Source organism: Lepisma saccharinum, chromosome 12 (assembly GCF_977018435.1).
Source record: "Lepisma saccharinum chromosome 12, izLepSacc3.1, whole genome shotgun sequence".
Lineage (NCBI taxonomy): Eukaryota > Metazoa > Arthropoda > Insecta > Zygentoma > Lepismatidae > Lepisma > Lepisma saccharinum.
The window spans coordinates 59976654-59992544 of NC_139240.1; the positions used below are offsets into that span (position 1 = coordinate 59976654).

Sequence of the window (15891 nt, forward strand, 5' to 3'; positions counted from 1 at the left end):
GATAACGTCACTCTCATCTTCAGGGATTGAGCTTTCAAGAGATAACGTCACTCTCATCTTCTGGGTTTGAGCTTTTGAGAGCTAACGTCACTCTCATCTTTTGGGATTCACTTCAATCCCTGAAGATGAGAGTAACGTTAGCTCTCGAAAGTTTGGAAGCCTATCAGGAAATCACCTGGTTGATATCCCAAGAAAACATCTTCATCAATAAAACAACTCCTAGATAGATATTTAAATAACTGATCAGAATATATTTATGCAGAACTTCAGAAAAAACAAAACAAGAATGCCCAATTTTTAAACAGGATCCTTAATATTGCAGGGTTATCTTTGCAATAATGGCTTGCCATTGGATCCGGCATGCATATGCACATGTACACACGTATGCATGCATACACAAAGAAGTAATTTTGAATTCTAAATATTATCTTCCAAATTTCTTATATATATCAGACAAGAAAGTTTTCGCATTTCCAGGAGAGACACTATTTCATCACACCTTGTAGTGTTTTTGGCCTAAGCCTTTGTGCCATTAGCACTTAGCATTTAGGACAAAAAAACAATAACTGTACGTGATGAAACAGTGCCTTCCTCGAGGGTAAAAAGTTCTGAAATACTTGTTTTTCGTACAGCATTATGCACGTTTGGTGTACGTTAATATAGTGTGTTTTAGAGGTCTAATTATTGAAGGACTAGATATGCATCATATCCACGCAAAATTTCTTGGGTCTCCATCAGTCTAAAGTGCAGTACAATGAATACTGCATATTCCAGACAGCTGGATGAAAGCATGTAGCAAAGGAAAAGCATGTGAAAAAAGCTATTGCAACCTGCCTCACAAACCTACCTGAATAGAAGGACTCAGCCCAGCTGTCTGGAAAGAGTTAAAACAAACAGCTTTAATATGCACCCTCTTGAAGCACCACTAAATATAATTATAAATAGGACATGGATTTTTAAGTACATAAATATTTACTATTATATTGAATATGAAGCCATTCTTTAATTACAAATTACATTGAATATTTAATTTCTTTTAGCAAATACATATTTTATGTTTTTATTGTTGAAAATGAAACAAGCAGTGCACAATAAAAATCACTAACTTTTGAAGCGCTATCAGTTTCTCACCAGCATTATCCAGGAAAAAGTTAACGTGACATTAGCTTGATAAACTGGCACTTGTTGTGAAGATATTTTAGTGAAATCTAAGTTTATGGATGAATGAACTGACCTGAAAAAAGCAAATTTTACTTTTACAACCTGATAAGTGGAGTTACAGATTATTTCGAAAGGTTCAACATACAACTCATCTTTTGTCTTTACAATTTCTTTTTAAAATCATGTATTTATTGGTTATAAAGACACTCTTACCATTCATGCATAGAAGCCATGGATAGTAGCAGATTAATGTGTAAAATATGTGGCAAACTAAAAAATATATTTTTTCATTTTTTTTTTTTTTTGGACATAGCACATAATGAAATATTTATCCATTTTAAGCATGTAAAAATCCATGTCCTAGTTATAAATACTGTTTATTACGTACAATATATAATAATCTTGGATTGAATCAAATCTTTTAAGTTTTGCATTTTTGCAAGCCCTAAGGTTGTGGGAAGGTGACAATAACTAGTATGTTAATTATAGAGAAGGAGAAATGTTTCAGATAATATGGTAAAGTAATGCTGCAATGCTCATATTGATTCTGATCAACACTACGCAAAACTATTGCTTTTCATAATTACTTCCATACACTAGGAACACTGAAAGAGACCTGTGGAAAAATCCTGCTGTATTAAAAGGTGCTGGAGGGAAAATCCAGATGCATTAATTCTGCCATGGCTAAAGAAAAGTGTGGAACCATTCTCGTACACTTTATTACTATTATACTTATGTATTTATGCAATATACTCATCTATTTAATTCATACTCGAAAAATATTTTGAAGTCAATAATTCTGAAAGAAAATTTCCTTTTTTGTTTCATCCAGTGTTGCTGACACACACACACACACACATTATATATATATATATATATATATATATATATATATATATATATATATATATATATATATATATATATATATATATATATATATATATATATATAGGGTGATTTTTTTTAACCTGAATCATTTGAATATCTTGAAAAAAAAATCATCCTACAAAAAATGTTCGAAATAAAAAGTTGATAGTTTGGAGGGGGAAGTTTAGTGGTGCAACAAAAGAACACCCCCTTTCCCTCTTGTAGGTGGGGCGGGGGGCAACTTTGAAATTTCAAATAGAAACCCCTATTTTTTATTACAGATTCGGACTTTGCGGAAAAAAATACATAAGTTTTGTCTGAAACATTTTTTTCGATTTTTGATAGATGGCGCTTTAATCAGCAAATTTTCATTTCTTGAATGTTTCCACTTTAAAACCAATGTATTTCATTTCGCAATTCATTTAAATTCAAAAAATAAAACATTTTTGTTCCAGGACTTGAAATTGTTGTAAAACAAATTCCTTTGTTTAGGTTTAACACTTCCTTCAGTAGTAAATTGATTGACTGTACGTTGAAACGAAGCGAAAGAACGCACCCTGCCTGGAAAACGCTGAACATAAACAACGACAGCTTGACGGAGATTCCTGCCAGATTCTCCATACACGAGAACCATTTCAATTTTCTATTCTACAGTTAATACATCCATTGATATTAAAAAGTATCAACAGCTTAGTCAAATTAATCGCTCGGAGCATTCTTGTGATCTAAAAAACAATGATAAACAAACAATGATTTAACAGGAAAAGTCTAAAAAGGAACTGTTTCTTGACATTGTTTTATTTTTTTTTCTGTTGTAGCTTTGTTAAGCATCTTTGACACAACAATAAAAAAATAAACAAATATCGAATCTAACTTTAAATGTTCTAAATAGGCAAATTACCAGCTTAATGAAATCTCAAAGATTTGTCAAGAATTAGTACAAAGTTCATGCACGAGAATGTTTTATTTTTTGAATTTAAATGAATTGCGAAATGAAATACATTGGTTCTATAGTGTAAATATTCAAGAAATAAAAAATTGTCGATTATAGTGCCATCTATCACGAATCGAAAAAAATGTTTCAGACAAAACTTATGTATTTTTTTCCGTAAAATCCGAATCTGTAATAAAAAAATAGGGGTGAATAAAGTGAATCATTTCAATGTTCAATCCCCATGCTTACGGATTTTTCAATGGTTCATTGGTTGTCAATGGCATGAGGAACATTTAGTATGTTGCCATGTTTATAAACCATTTTCCAGTATCTCACGAGTTACTTTCTAAAAGTAATTGTCTCACAGTTACTTTGCTCAAAAGGTTACCGAGTCATAGTTTCACAGTGATGTATCCAGAAATGACACTTGGGAAGGATGAATTTCAGTTCGGTATCTCACCAAACCAAGAATCTATTCTGACCTATCTTTGTATCAACAACATGTAGTACTATTTTTCTTGTAGTTTACGGTTCTTATACGAATATAAACACAATATTTTATGCAACATCTCAGGAGAACACACACTTCATTTCCTTCATCAGACATTTATTCTTAGATCGATTCATGTTACAGTTCTAATGTTACATCAAATAGTGTGCTTATATGCTTCTAAGATCCGTAAACCACAAGAAAAATAATAACGCATGCAATACCTACAGTGGGATTTATGAGTATTACTCACTCTACATACAAGAAAAAAATATGTAATACAGTAAATAAGAACTGTCATTCATGATCTAGAGATTAGTGTATCTCTTGTAAAAATAGGGATCCTGAGTTCAAATGGATGTGTTTAATATTGTATTACATTATTATCACAATAAATAAAATAAAATGAATAAATTCAAAAACAAGATCCTTTGTACAGTTTGAACTCTGATGCACAGAATATCTAATTTGAAAAAAAATACATGTTCAAAAAACTAGCATTTGGGAGATATGATTGCCCCTCACCTGTAGTTAGTCACTCTACTTGAAATATAACTCAGTTACTGTCACTTTAGTAACTAAGTTATTTTTACGTTCTTTATTGTAGATGTTACATGTACGTTAGAGTACTGCTCACTTATAATCATTTGAGTCTCCACCCTTAAGCATGCTACGTTCGAGTGTATATAAGCCAATATTATTTTAAAGTGACAATAATAGTAGACACATATATAAGTAAAATATTTGTCTTGGTAGTTTCAGCCCATAATCATCTATTTAATTTTCATATATCACTGTGCATTGATAAGGCAGACTAAACTACATTTTAACATGGAGATAATGACTATGTTTACTAAGTTTCAATTTTACTATAATAATAAAATTTTTATTGTCATTAGGTCAAGTACAGCAATAGACAAAGTCAATAGTTAAGATATGCATATTTTACCTCACGATCCATATTTGAGAGCCTGCTACCACAAAAAAGTTCTATGTGTACTAGTGTGCTTTGAGTATATTTCGCCCATTTTGCCTGGTCGAGCATTATTTATTCATGATGTCATGGCAACCTCAATTCCGTACACTATTGAGCTTCAACCACGTAAACTCTTTCACACTTTCAGGACATCCTCAATGGCCTTAGTGGTAGGGCCGTCACCTTGTAATGAAGGGGTCCCAGGTTCGATACCCGGTGGAGACACGTAGTGGTTTGGATCCCACTTTAAAATGTAGATCCAGTCCCGATTAGCCTTACTGTGCATAAAATGGACTTAAAACACCAAGTCAATCATTTAATCTTTGACACTCCAGTGAAAATCTCTTGCTGAAAAACTCAACTGTACGTGTTATCCTCTTTACTAAGATAATTCAAAAACTTACACTTCAAACAATTATGACACAAAACATTAAGCGTATGAAGAATAAAATTTCATTCATATTTTTCTCAGCAAATCATAATCTTTGCCATTACTGTTGAAACACAGAAAAGTAACTAATTGCACTTACCATCATTTGCACAAAGTAACTGTTACTTGTAAATGTATTACTTCCAAACACTGTCACTTAATAGTTTTTCAAATATGCGTGAATCATGGATGACACTTGCATTGCATTGCATCACTTCCTGGTAAAATTATGTTTAGGCATTTTATATGATACAAAATTCACTCATGTTTTTCTAATAACATCACCTGCTCAGATGATGTGAAAAAACTATAATAAAACTAATGTGGTTCACAAATTTTAGAATTTAGGCCAATCATACATACAAATTATTCATGTTGCCAGCATGGCACAATGAGGGCCAAATTGATCTTTCTTTGGCAACACACTGTCAGTGCATTGAGTTACATCAGTGGTATTTTCTGGTAATTTAATCTTTGCTGTAAACAAAACAACAAAATAATAATCAATGCAATTTTGCACATACAATGACCTTTCTGCAAAATACTACTTCACCGTAGCATGCATATTTTAGCACCTACCTGTATGGAAGGGTTCATGCCAGCAGGATGGAGTTGTATATTTCCAGGCATCAGTAACTGTCCTTGAGTGTTGTACAATTGTTGCAAGTAAGTGGGGTTTTGGAGTGTTGGTTGAATAACCTGAACCTGTAATATAAATAATGCACTTACATGAGCAGTAGTAACAAAAATGCAATGTCTTATTATGTTGCTTTCCTAAGTATAACCTAAAAGGAGAGGTGACAAACTTTTTTAAAAAAATAGGACATTTTTAGATTTCACAAAAGATTTTACAAGAGTGTTACACTACTCGACAATTTTCTTAATGGCATAGCAAGAAAATATAATTTATATAATAAACTCTTACATTACCGATTACAAAGATATCAATACAGTGTTTCATGCCAACACATATTGTACAGGGTGGCCCGTAAGTCCCTACCCATTCACATATTTTATGTGTCCAGTATATCTGTGTGATGTCCTTCATTCTCGCTGCAAAATATTACGCAACACTATGTTCTGCGAGACATTTTTCACACCGGGGATATTTCAGAACCACGACCTATCCATTTGTTAGGAAAAGTGGGCATAATGAGCCGGAGCCCCATCTTGATGAAACCAAACCTCATCTCCGATTCCAAGTTCATCCAGTTTCGGTATAAGCCATTGTTGTAGCATATTGAGATATGGTTTACTGGCCCATGAATATGGCATCGCATAATATTATGCGCAACAGCACACAGAAAACTCTATACACTAGATACATAAGCTATATGAATGGGTAGGGAGGGGCTTATGGGCCACCCTGTATAATTTGCAGTTAAAATTTATATATGTAGTATTTTGTCACCATTTATTTAAACATTCGGTATTTAAATAATTATTTTAAAAAAATAAGCACAACTACTCTGAATTTACGTGTTGTGCATCATTATTCTCACATTAATTCTTAAAACTAAAATTGGACACGGAAACAATATTAACAATTATTTATACAAATATAAAATTTTGTTACGAAACTTGAGGTTGAAGCAGCTGTCTATAACCCTAAAAAGGTAACATTTCCCCATTTTCGGAAGGGGGGAGGGGGAGAGAGAGAGAGAGAGAGAAGACAGTGACAATAGTTTTTTTGACTAGTTGGACAGGAGCAATATATGAATAAATTTAGGTGCTTACGTTTAGTTTACACTTATATATGCAATTTGGCCATTACGTCAGTTGGCTTATTACTATAAAATACAAGTACCTGTGGTTTCACGTGATTGGGAGGGACGTGGCCGGAAAAATTCCGATCTTAGATCACTCACCCCGGGGAATCGAACCCGAGGCTCCAGCGTGGCAGACAGACGCTCTGCCGACTAAACCATCGATATTTCTTCTCACGTATTAACTGCGATCTGTGTAGCTACAGTTACAAGTAACAGGAGGGGGAGGATTTATAAAATTTGGGCCTCTAGGTTATCTTTATTTTGTGGCCTGCCGACATTATTATTGTTTCGTGGCGTACAGTGGGATCCATGAGTATTACCGTGCAAATTGCCCATCACCACGTTCGTGCACTTTATTTGACCCAATAAGAGCTTCGATAATTAAAAGCAAACTCAAAACAAGCTGTTGACAACTTCTGCACCAGCATACATAAAAATCCATCGCTTAAAAACACACAGAATGTAAGAGAAAGATTAATGAAAATAGTCATGGACAATTTGCATGGTTAATTTGGCAAATGTCGAATGATGTAATCAATGTTATCGTTAGTTCAATTTAACCACAAGGAGGGTTCAGATATATTTATTTATCTCGTTCTTTTTACCTCGTCATGGAAATTGGAGGGTCAACAACGTCACATTAATATATTCTTGTTGTTGATATTATTTTCCTGAGTTGAGAACACTCTCATCCTGTGGTTCTAATTTCCGACCTTCGATCGCAGGACTTGCTGAAGCTGGTGGGTTTAGACGCACTTTACGAACACAAAAATGAAGTTACCTATAATTTAGATACTTTCTTCAGAATTTATGTTGTTATTCTTTTTCACTTTTCGTTAAAAAGCGCCACTTGCACTAACTACGTCACACAACACGAATACCACGCACCAAAGAACAAAAAAACAGCGTGACATTTCCCTAGCTGCATTGCCCGCTAACTGAGAAGAACAAGAAGGGTGTGTGTTTTCGTTCAACCGTCAATATCCCTCCACTTGACTTTCAAATTGTTTACATTCGTTTCTTGGAAGAACAATTGCTTATATTGGTTTTTTTTTGTTTTTTTTATACAGTATAGTGAATTTACATTGTTATATACCTGTACTGGGATTTTATAGAATTGAATATTTGGAAATTTAAAATTGTATTGAGCTGTCGTTCTTAAGAATTACATTCTTGTGTGCATGAAGTTTTGTAAAAATATTAAACAAAGAAATGTGGCCGTTCCACATCCAGGATGAAGTGTGAAGCATTAATAATTAAAGAAAGTCTAAATCTCTTTATAAAGTACAGCTTCAGTTTTCATCTTAACTGTCCTTGTGGTAGGGTTTTTTCTATTGAATAAAAGTATACATTTTCTTAATTTCCAACTATACCTAAGTAGGGGTCGATTAAATAAATGTTAAGAAAGAGGGGGAAATAGTCAAGCAAAAGAAAAAGGTCAAGAATTTTGGTAGACACCCTGAAATGTTTTTGCTAATTCGGGGACAGTCGGCTCTGGTTGCACGCACTTGACATTCCTAAATACGGCAACTTCCTACGACAGGTTGCAGCTGCTCGTTGAAGAAATGAAAGAGAAAAAACTCGCTCGCTCACAATGCCGGTACCACTACAAGTTGCCGGTTATGATGACGTCACTCACCTGCTGCATTTGCGAGTGCGGGACCCCGGGGTGGGTCAATGTCTGCGGCGTCGGAGGTGCTAGCGGGTGCTGCAAGGGTTGGTGCAGCGTCGACATGGTTGTTATCGTGGTGGTGCCAGATTGTGGAGGTGCTGGTGCGATCACAGGCGGTGTATTTTGTTGCATAGCAGTCTGAAAAGAAAGAAAAAACAATTGTGAACTAACCTTCACAGATTACGACAGTTAAATTTTAGAACTGAGGCCAGTGTCATATTAGATATACACGCACTATAATAAAAATTAATACAGTAAAACCTCGTAAATCCGGAACCCGATAAGCCGAGCTTCGGGAAAAGGCAAAGAAAGAAAAAAGAAGCAGGAGCCAAGGTTTTAAATGTGGCTAGAAGTCAACAAGAGAACTTCCCAAAGAACCACTGATGAAATTCTGTTTCCCGCAGACTTTGTACTGTACTGTATAGTGTATTTAGGCTTATGCCCTTTAAATACACCATAATAAACGTGTTTTGTTGCTATAAACGGAGTTTTAATTCACTTTCTACTTTTCTTTTAGGTTATTTCAGTTAATCCGGACTTTTGTTAAACCGGTCAACTTATCCCCGCCATTAGTCCGGATTAACGAGGTTTTACTGTATAAGCAAATATGCATGGCTTGTGAGAAACCCTACGAGTTATTCCAATAGCCAGGGGAGGCTTAAGGGCCGGGCGACAAAACCTTATTTCTGATTCCATACGCGCGGCTATTTGTTTTAAAAAGAATTGGATTTGTGTAGACAAGAATTAATTGAAGTTACTGAATGACATGCAAAATCATGGACCAATTTAAGCTAAGATTTTACTGTTATTTGGATATTGTATACTCTGTCTCAGGAATCTCTGGAACAAGCGAAAGAAAAACAAATCTCTGCGCAAGTAGTGGCGCGAAACGGCTCCACCAATGAACGGATGAGAGGGGTTGGGATTGGCCACTCGATTTCCTGCGCTTCTCTGACGCTAATGCAAGCACAGGGTATAAACTTGAAGGGCGTGTATCTTATAGTAATGTATGTATTCGCGATTAAAATCACCAACTGAGCGCTAGTGTCGCTTCCAATATGGCCGCTCTACGTAGGATAGATCTTTGTTTACATTCTGTAGTAGTACGTAATAGCAGCGTGTTGTCATTGCTGGTATGGAAGAAACGTTTAAATTACGCGTTATATTTAAATATTGCGAATGCGATGTGAATTCCAGGAACTATAACGAAGGTGAAGCTGTGCTGAGAGCGAAGCATTTAATTATGATAATAAAAATAACACGGAAAACGCAGACGAAACTAATGTATACGCACTGGTTCTTCAAAGCAGTGCTGTTTCATCTGCACTGCACCTCGGTTGTAACTGCCTAACTCGGGCTCTCAGAAATGATTTGAAAATAAAGCAATTCACATGTATTGCAAAGCTTGGGCAGGAAATAAATGTAAACATGCTGTTGCAGTTTTTTCCCCAAAGAGGCAGGCTAGTTTAATAACACCTGATAATAATAACAATAACAACAAGTTCATTGAGGCTATCTTCAGTCTTCGCTGAAAATTGACTGACTGAATGAAACAGCAACATTAGCATGTCAATTATGTTTTTCTGACTTACCTTTATGATTTCGGACATTAATACATTCTCATACTATTTTCATCTTCGCACTTAATCGACTTGCATCTGTTCCAAATTGAATGCATAATACATTGTTTTCGAAAAAAAATGTTATATTCATAAAGAACAATTTAAAATTTACTTTCATGGCAATAAAATCATATTTCCGAAAATAAATTTCCTTGCCGCATTTCAGTTATGCCAATCTTGTCAATCAGTTCTGTTTTCCCTGATTTATTTAATTGATTTATTTTGTTGATTCCACGGGGTAGAAAACACATGTAAGCTTTTCACTTGTCCTGAACCGCAAAACGATTTAGAGCAAAAAAACTGAACAGTAGACGCTACTTTTTTGCATGTTCGCCATGCTTTGAACGGCTTCAACAGGGCGAAGCGCAGCGAAGTGTTCTACGTGGAGTGTTTCCTGAAAATCTCACCAGATGGCATATCGGATAATTTTAATCGCGAATTGCGAACGATGCAACCAAGATTTTCATAAATGTATTTCTCTCTAAACGAGAAACAATAACTCGTCATTAAATTCAAGTGGGGCCTGTCGTTTATTTTTACCTTTGTTTTTCTTTTTCTTTTTTGCGTGCTCGAAATATACACACATGCCCTCATGTTTCGAAGATATTTCGCGATTTATATTAAGTAAGGACACATTTATTACATAATCTATGCGCAGGAGACGAAAAGAACCAAAAATGCATTCCGCTTGACATGCATGTACGGATTTTGATGTGTTAAGGGGTTGGCAATACTGCCGATTCTCTCATTGTCTGCGATACGAAGAGCTCGGCGGTTCAGGCAAGACTGGCGCGGATGATTCTGTGCTCCGTTCTCGCGCGGATGAATACATAAAACCTGCTGCAAATTTAACCTGACGCGAGGCTTAGGTGCCAACGAAGCTCAAATTGTACTAGGTTTAGCATCATTAAGTTAAGGTTACCATCGCTGCCTGGCACCCTGTGATCCAAAAATGCAACGGCAAGCTCTGATTGGCTCATTTCCAGTGGAAATCTAAAAAAATAAAGTATACAAAGACAATCCGCACACCACCCGTGAGTTAAAAGAGAGTATTGCACGAGAAATCGGGAGAATTACAGTAGACGAACTTGCACGTGTAAATGCCAATATCCTTCGGAGATGCCAGGAATGTGTTGCAGCAGAGGGACATCATTTTCAACACCTTCTGTAGTCAAGGTTAGTACACAATATGAAAACTGTAATTTTAATAGCCGATTCTAGCGATTATCGCGGACCCCGTTCGCCGGGAAAGACAAGCGCTGACGCCGGGCCGTAAAATGAAAAAAAAAAAAAAAAAATGAATTTACTTGGTTCATTTTACTTCGCTTTTCTGCCACTTTTGGCTAATCGCGAAGTTAACGATGAAGGTACACTCACAACTAACACCCATGCCCAGGTCGGGATTCGAATCCGTGACCCCTGACGTACGAAAAAGCCGATTGGCGTATATAGAACAAGCGCTGTCTTTTTAAACCAAATTCCTCAAAAAATCCCATACAGTAGACTCGACCTATTGTGCGTTCTAAACCCCCATCTTCACGTAGGCACTTCTTTCTAGGGGGTCTTTGCCCACCGCTACGACAAATTAATGAATTTGGTTCCTTACGGAAAGGGGGGGGGGCTTGTCTGGACAGAACAGTGACGAGCGTTTCCATGGCAACGGTAAGAAGAGGGGGTGAGGTGGAACGGAAGCAAGAGAAAACGTGGGAGTTGGATGCAGTGTTGCCACATGAAGAGAAAATTCCCTTTTCGGAGGGAAATTCGGACCAAATTTTAAGCGAAAGGGGAAATTTGAAGACGGCCTCATTATTATATTAGGTTATAGTTATTTATCCACATATTCTTCTCACTTCTTTCAGTATAAGCGTAATGTCTATTTATATCTATAATGTCGCTACGACGCCTGGGGTCCCAGGTTCGAATCCGGCCTGGGCATGGATGTTTGTGTGTATCCATTCATCAATTTCATCATATCATCTCTCATCCCCATCTTCGCAAATTAGCCAAAAGTGGCACAAAAAGCGATGTAAAATAAAGCAAAATTAATATCTATATTTAGTTTATTTTCCGCCGTTTTCCTACCATTTCGGTTAATGATGAACTTATGAAATGGGTGATAGAACAAACCAATTCTACATTCATGTCTAACCAGGCTTCGAACCTTTGACATCTGGCCCTGTACGTATATAATTAATTTTACATGTATACAAACATGGACTAACGAAAGCACTATTGCTATTATTACTACTATTACTAACTCACAAACTCTCTAGCATTCTTTAACCCGAAGGTTTATGGCTGCAGCAACACAAACCTTCCATCTGTCCATATCCTGGGCAAGATCAGTCCAATCTTTTCCATCCCTATCGATTTCCTTTAGGTCCATCTCAACATTATCCCCCCATCTTCTTCTTGGGTCTTCCTACTGGTCTCTTACCATCAGGTTTCCCAACAAGAACCCTGTAAACTCCTCTTTCTTCTCCCATTCGTGCCACATGGCCTGCCCACCTAAGTCTTCTTGATTTAATCATTCTAATAATATCTGGACATGAATACAAATTATGTAGTTCTAAATTATGTAAACTTCTCCACTCAACTGTTTCCTCATCCCATTTAGGTCGAAATATTTTTCTAAGGATTTTTATTCTTAAATACTCTTTATATTTTCTACTACTACCAGTATTAGTAGTAGTATTACTATTAGTAATTAATGCAACCTTCCTTTAGTTTATATTATTGTCACTTTTTTATTAATTCCATATCTAAACGTATTATCATTCTTTCCTTAATTTTTTTAAATGTCTTGTCATTTTGCTATGGAGAAGGGTTGGTTGTAAGAGCGGCCCAATGGGCCAAAACACGCCTTCTTTAACAGACTATTATTATTATTTCTGTAGATGGAGGGAAAAACTGGGGGAAAAGGGAAATTTTACCCTCAGATTGTGGCAACACTGGTTGGAGTTTTGTTGTGCTTGGTCTGGGGGAGAGAAATTGAAGGCTCGGCTTCTTCTCAGCCCAGTGAGAGGGGGAGGGGGAGATGATGACCTTGCTATCCCAAGATGCACCGCGAGGGAAAACTCACTTGCTGGGAAAATGAGAAAAGCGAACAGCGCCAAACAAATGTGTAGAGTTTTCGATTTCCGCGATGTGGGTTATAGACACGTGCAATAAGCGATACAAGCATGGAAACTGGCAGTGCTTTCTGCACACACCTCCAGCTAGGGAATGGCCAGATACGTCATTTCTTCGTCGTTTTCGGAATTGTCTGTACCAAATTTCTACAAACCCTCTTATCAAATCGAATTCGGGATTATCTGGATTTCCGAATTTTCCGGATTTTAGGATATGAGGATTATCCATTGCATCCGATATCGGATAATTTGAAATCAGGATATCCGTTATCCGAATTTTGTGGGCATCTCAAACCCACTCTACAACAGCCCCCATAATTTTCACCAAACCCAGGAGCGTATATTATGGGCTTGCTAGACTATCAGCTAAGACTGAAGTCTAGAGAATAAAATACAGGAGAAAAATCGATCAGAAATTGTAAATATTATTATTCATATCAGTGAGGAGATGATGCTGATTCTGGAGATTGCAACCTGATTTCCTATGAGTTGGCAACCAAATTTCCTATGAGTTGGCAACCAGATTTCTTGTGAGTTGGCAACCTGATTTCTTGTGAGTTGGCAACCTGATTTCTTGTGAGTTGGCAACCTGATTTGCTATGAGTTGGCAAACCTGATTTGCTATGAGTTGGCAAACCTGATTTGCTATGAGTTGGCAAACCTGATTTGCTATGAGTTGGCAACCTGATTTGCTATGAGTTGGCAACCTGATTTGAAATGAGTTGGCAACCTGATTTGCTATGAGTTGGCAACCTGATTTCATATGAGTTGGCAACCTGATTTCCTATGAGTTGGCAACCTGATTTCCTATGAGTTGGCAACCTGATTTCTTAGGAGTTGGTAAATTTATTTCTATTCATAGCCTAGGAGCACGTGACATAGTGAAATAGCCCAGATATGGGACTCAGTAAACGCCACTGACCAGACCCTACTATAGGGTAATTTTGGCACGAAATTTAATTATATCATGCTACCCCCCTCCCGAAATTGAAAATTCTGGATAAACCTCTGCCAACTTGGGCCTATATTTCGGGGGGGGGGAGGGGGCAAAAATAAACCTCAGGTTCCAGAAGATTGAAACAGCATCCGTAACATGTAAATTGTAATAAACTTGGAAATTTTGTGGGGGAGTGTCCCCTTTGCCCCCGTCAAGTTACGCCTATGGCGACGAGTGTATTACGTGCGTAGATTATTGTAAAAGTTCGGACACAGACGTAAGTTGATTTTTTCTTTGTGGAGAATAAAAAGACAGCGTTTTGAAAAATTGTTAATGCATTGATTGATTTTGGTTACTTAGCGTCGCTTTTCTTCTACTTTTGGCTAATCGCAACGATGAGATATGATATGATGAAGGGACAGTCGGAAAGATCACCCATTTGCAAACCGGGATTCGCACCCGGGACCTCTGGTGTCGCAGCGCGCTGTGCTAACCACTCCACCACGGAGGTCGAATCGCTATAGAAAATACAGGTTGTGGCAGGGAGGGAGTTGGTAGGGTTGGGGGGGGAAAGACCATGTGAAATGCAGCAATTGCAGACACAAATGTTCATCTTTCAACTGATCAATGTTTTCTCTTATGAGGTATCCCGTTGCCTAGCAACGGGGATCACAATCGGAACCGCTGGCACAACACAAATAATTCGTGCGGTGGCTGAAGCAAAAACGGCGAAGTTTATAAAAGTGGCACCCTGGGAGGAAAATTTTAGTTGAGGAGGGGGGAGGGTAATCGAGGATGTGCTTGGGAGAGAATAGCGTTTTTTTCTCGGTTTCGTTTTGATATAAAATACTTATATTCCAGTCTTCTTATGGCAGCGTTTGACCCTTGGCCTGGTTCACAAGTTGTGTTCAAATATCTCTCTCCTCATGAAAAAAAAAACCCGCTAGAATGGTTTTTACATGATCTTCTTCTCAAGTGTCGAAGAAGTTACGGATCGCTGATGAAAGTGCCGAAAAAGTAACGCCTTACCGACGAAAGTGCCGAACAGGTAACGCCTTACCGACGAAAGTGCCGAACAGGTAACGCCTTACCGACGAAAGTGCCGAACAGGTAACGCCTTACCGACGAAAGTGCCGAAAAGGTAACGCCTTACCGACGAAAGTGCCGAACAGATAACGCCTTGTCAACGAAAGTGCCGAAAAGGTAACGCCTTACCGACGAAAGTGCCGAAAAGGTAACGCCTTACCGACGAAAGTGCCTAAAATGTAACGCCTTACCGACGAAAGTGCCTAAAATGTAAGGCCTTACCGACGAAAATGCCGAAAAGGTAACTCCTTTCCGACGAAAGTGCCGAAAACGTAACGCCTTACCGACGAAAGTGCCGAAAAGGTAACGCCTTACCGACGAAAGTGCCTAAAATGTAACGCCTTACCGACGAAAGTGCCTAAAATGTAACGCCTTAGCGAGGAATGTGCCGAAAAGGTAACGCCTTAGCGAGGAAAGTGCCGAAAAGGTAACGCCTTACCGAGGAAAGTGCCGAAAAGGTAACGCCTTACCGACGAAATTGCCGAACAGGTAACGCCTTACCGACGAAAGTGGCGAAAAGGTAACGCCTTACCGACGAAAATGCCGAATAAGTAACGCCTTACCGACGAAAGTGCCGAAAAGGTAACGCCTTACCGACGAAAGTGCCGAAAAGGTAACGCCTTGCCGACGAAAGTGCCGAAAAAGGAACGCCTTGCCGACGAAAGTGCCGAAAAAGGAACGCCTTATCGACGAAAGTGCCGAAAAACGAACGCCTTACCGACGAAAGTGCCGAAAAGATAACGCCTTGCCGACGAAAGTGCCGAAAAGATAACGCCTTGCCGACGAAAGTGCCGAAAAAGGAACGCCTTATCG

General features: G+C 37.7%; 1 protein-coding gene across 11 annotated transcripts in view; it reads right to left on the bottom strand.

Annotated features, from left to right (window-relative positions):
- LOC145996137 (uncharacterized) overlaps positions 1 to 15891 on the bottom strand; it is a 187200-nt gene that overhangs the window by 41189 nt on the left and 130120 nt on the right. For 9 of the 11 annotated variants that reach the window (XM_083132462.1, XM_083132458.1, XM_083132459.1 and 6 more), the window contains exons 3-5: positions 8270 to 8440; positions 5441 to 5566; positions 848 to 874 (exon numbers count right to left, since the gene is read on the bottom strand). In XM_083132462.1, the coding sequence (XP_082988588.1) occupies positions 848 to 874; positions 5441 to 5566; positions 8270 to 8440 (324 nt within the window). The remainder of the gene's footprint in view (positions 1 to 847; positions 875 to 5440; positions 5567 to 8269; positions 8441 to 15891) is intronic. The other 2 variants (XM_083132465.1, XM_083132463.1) reach the window with 1 other exon arrangement.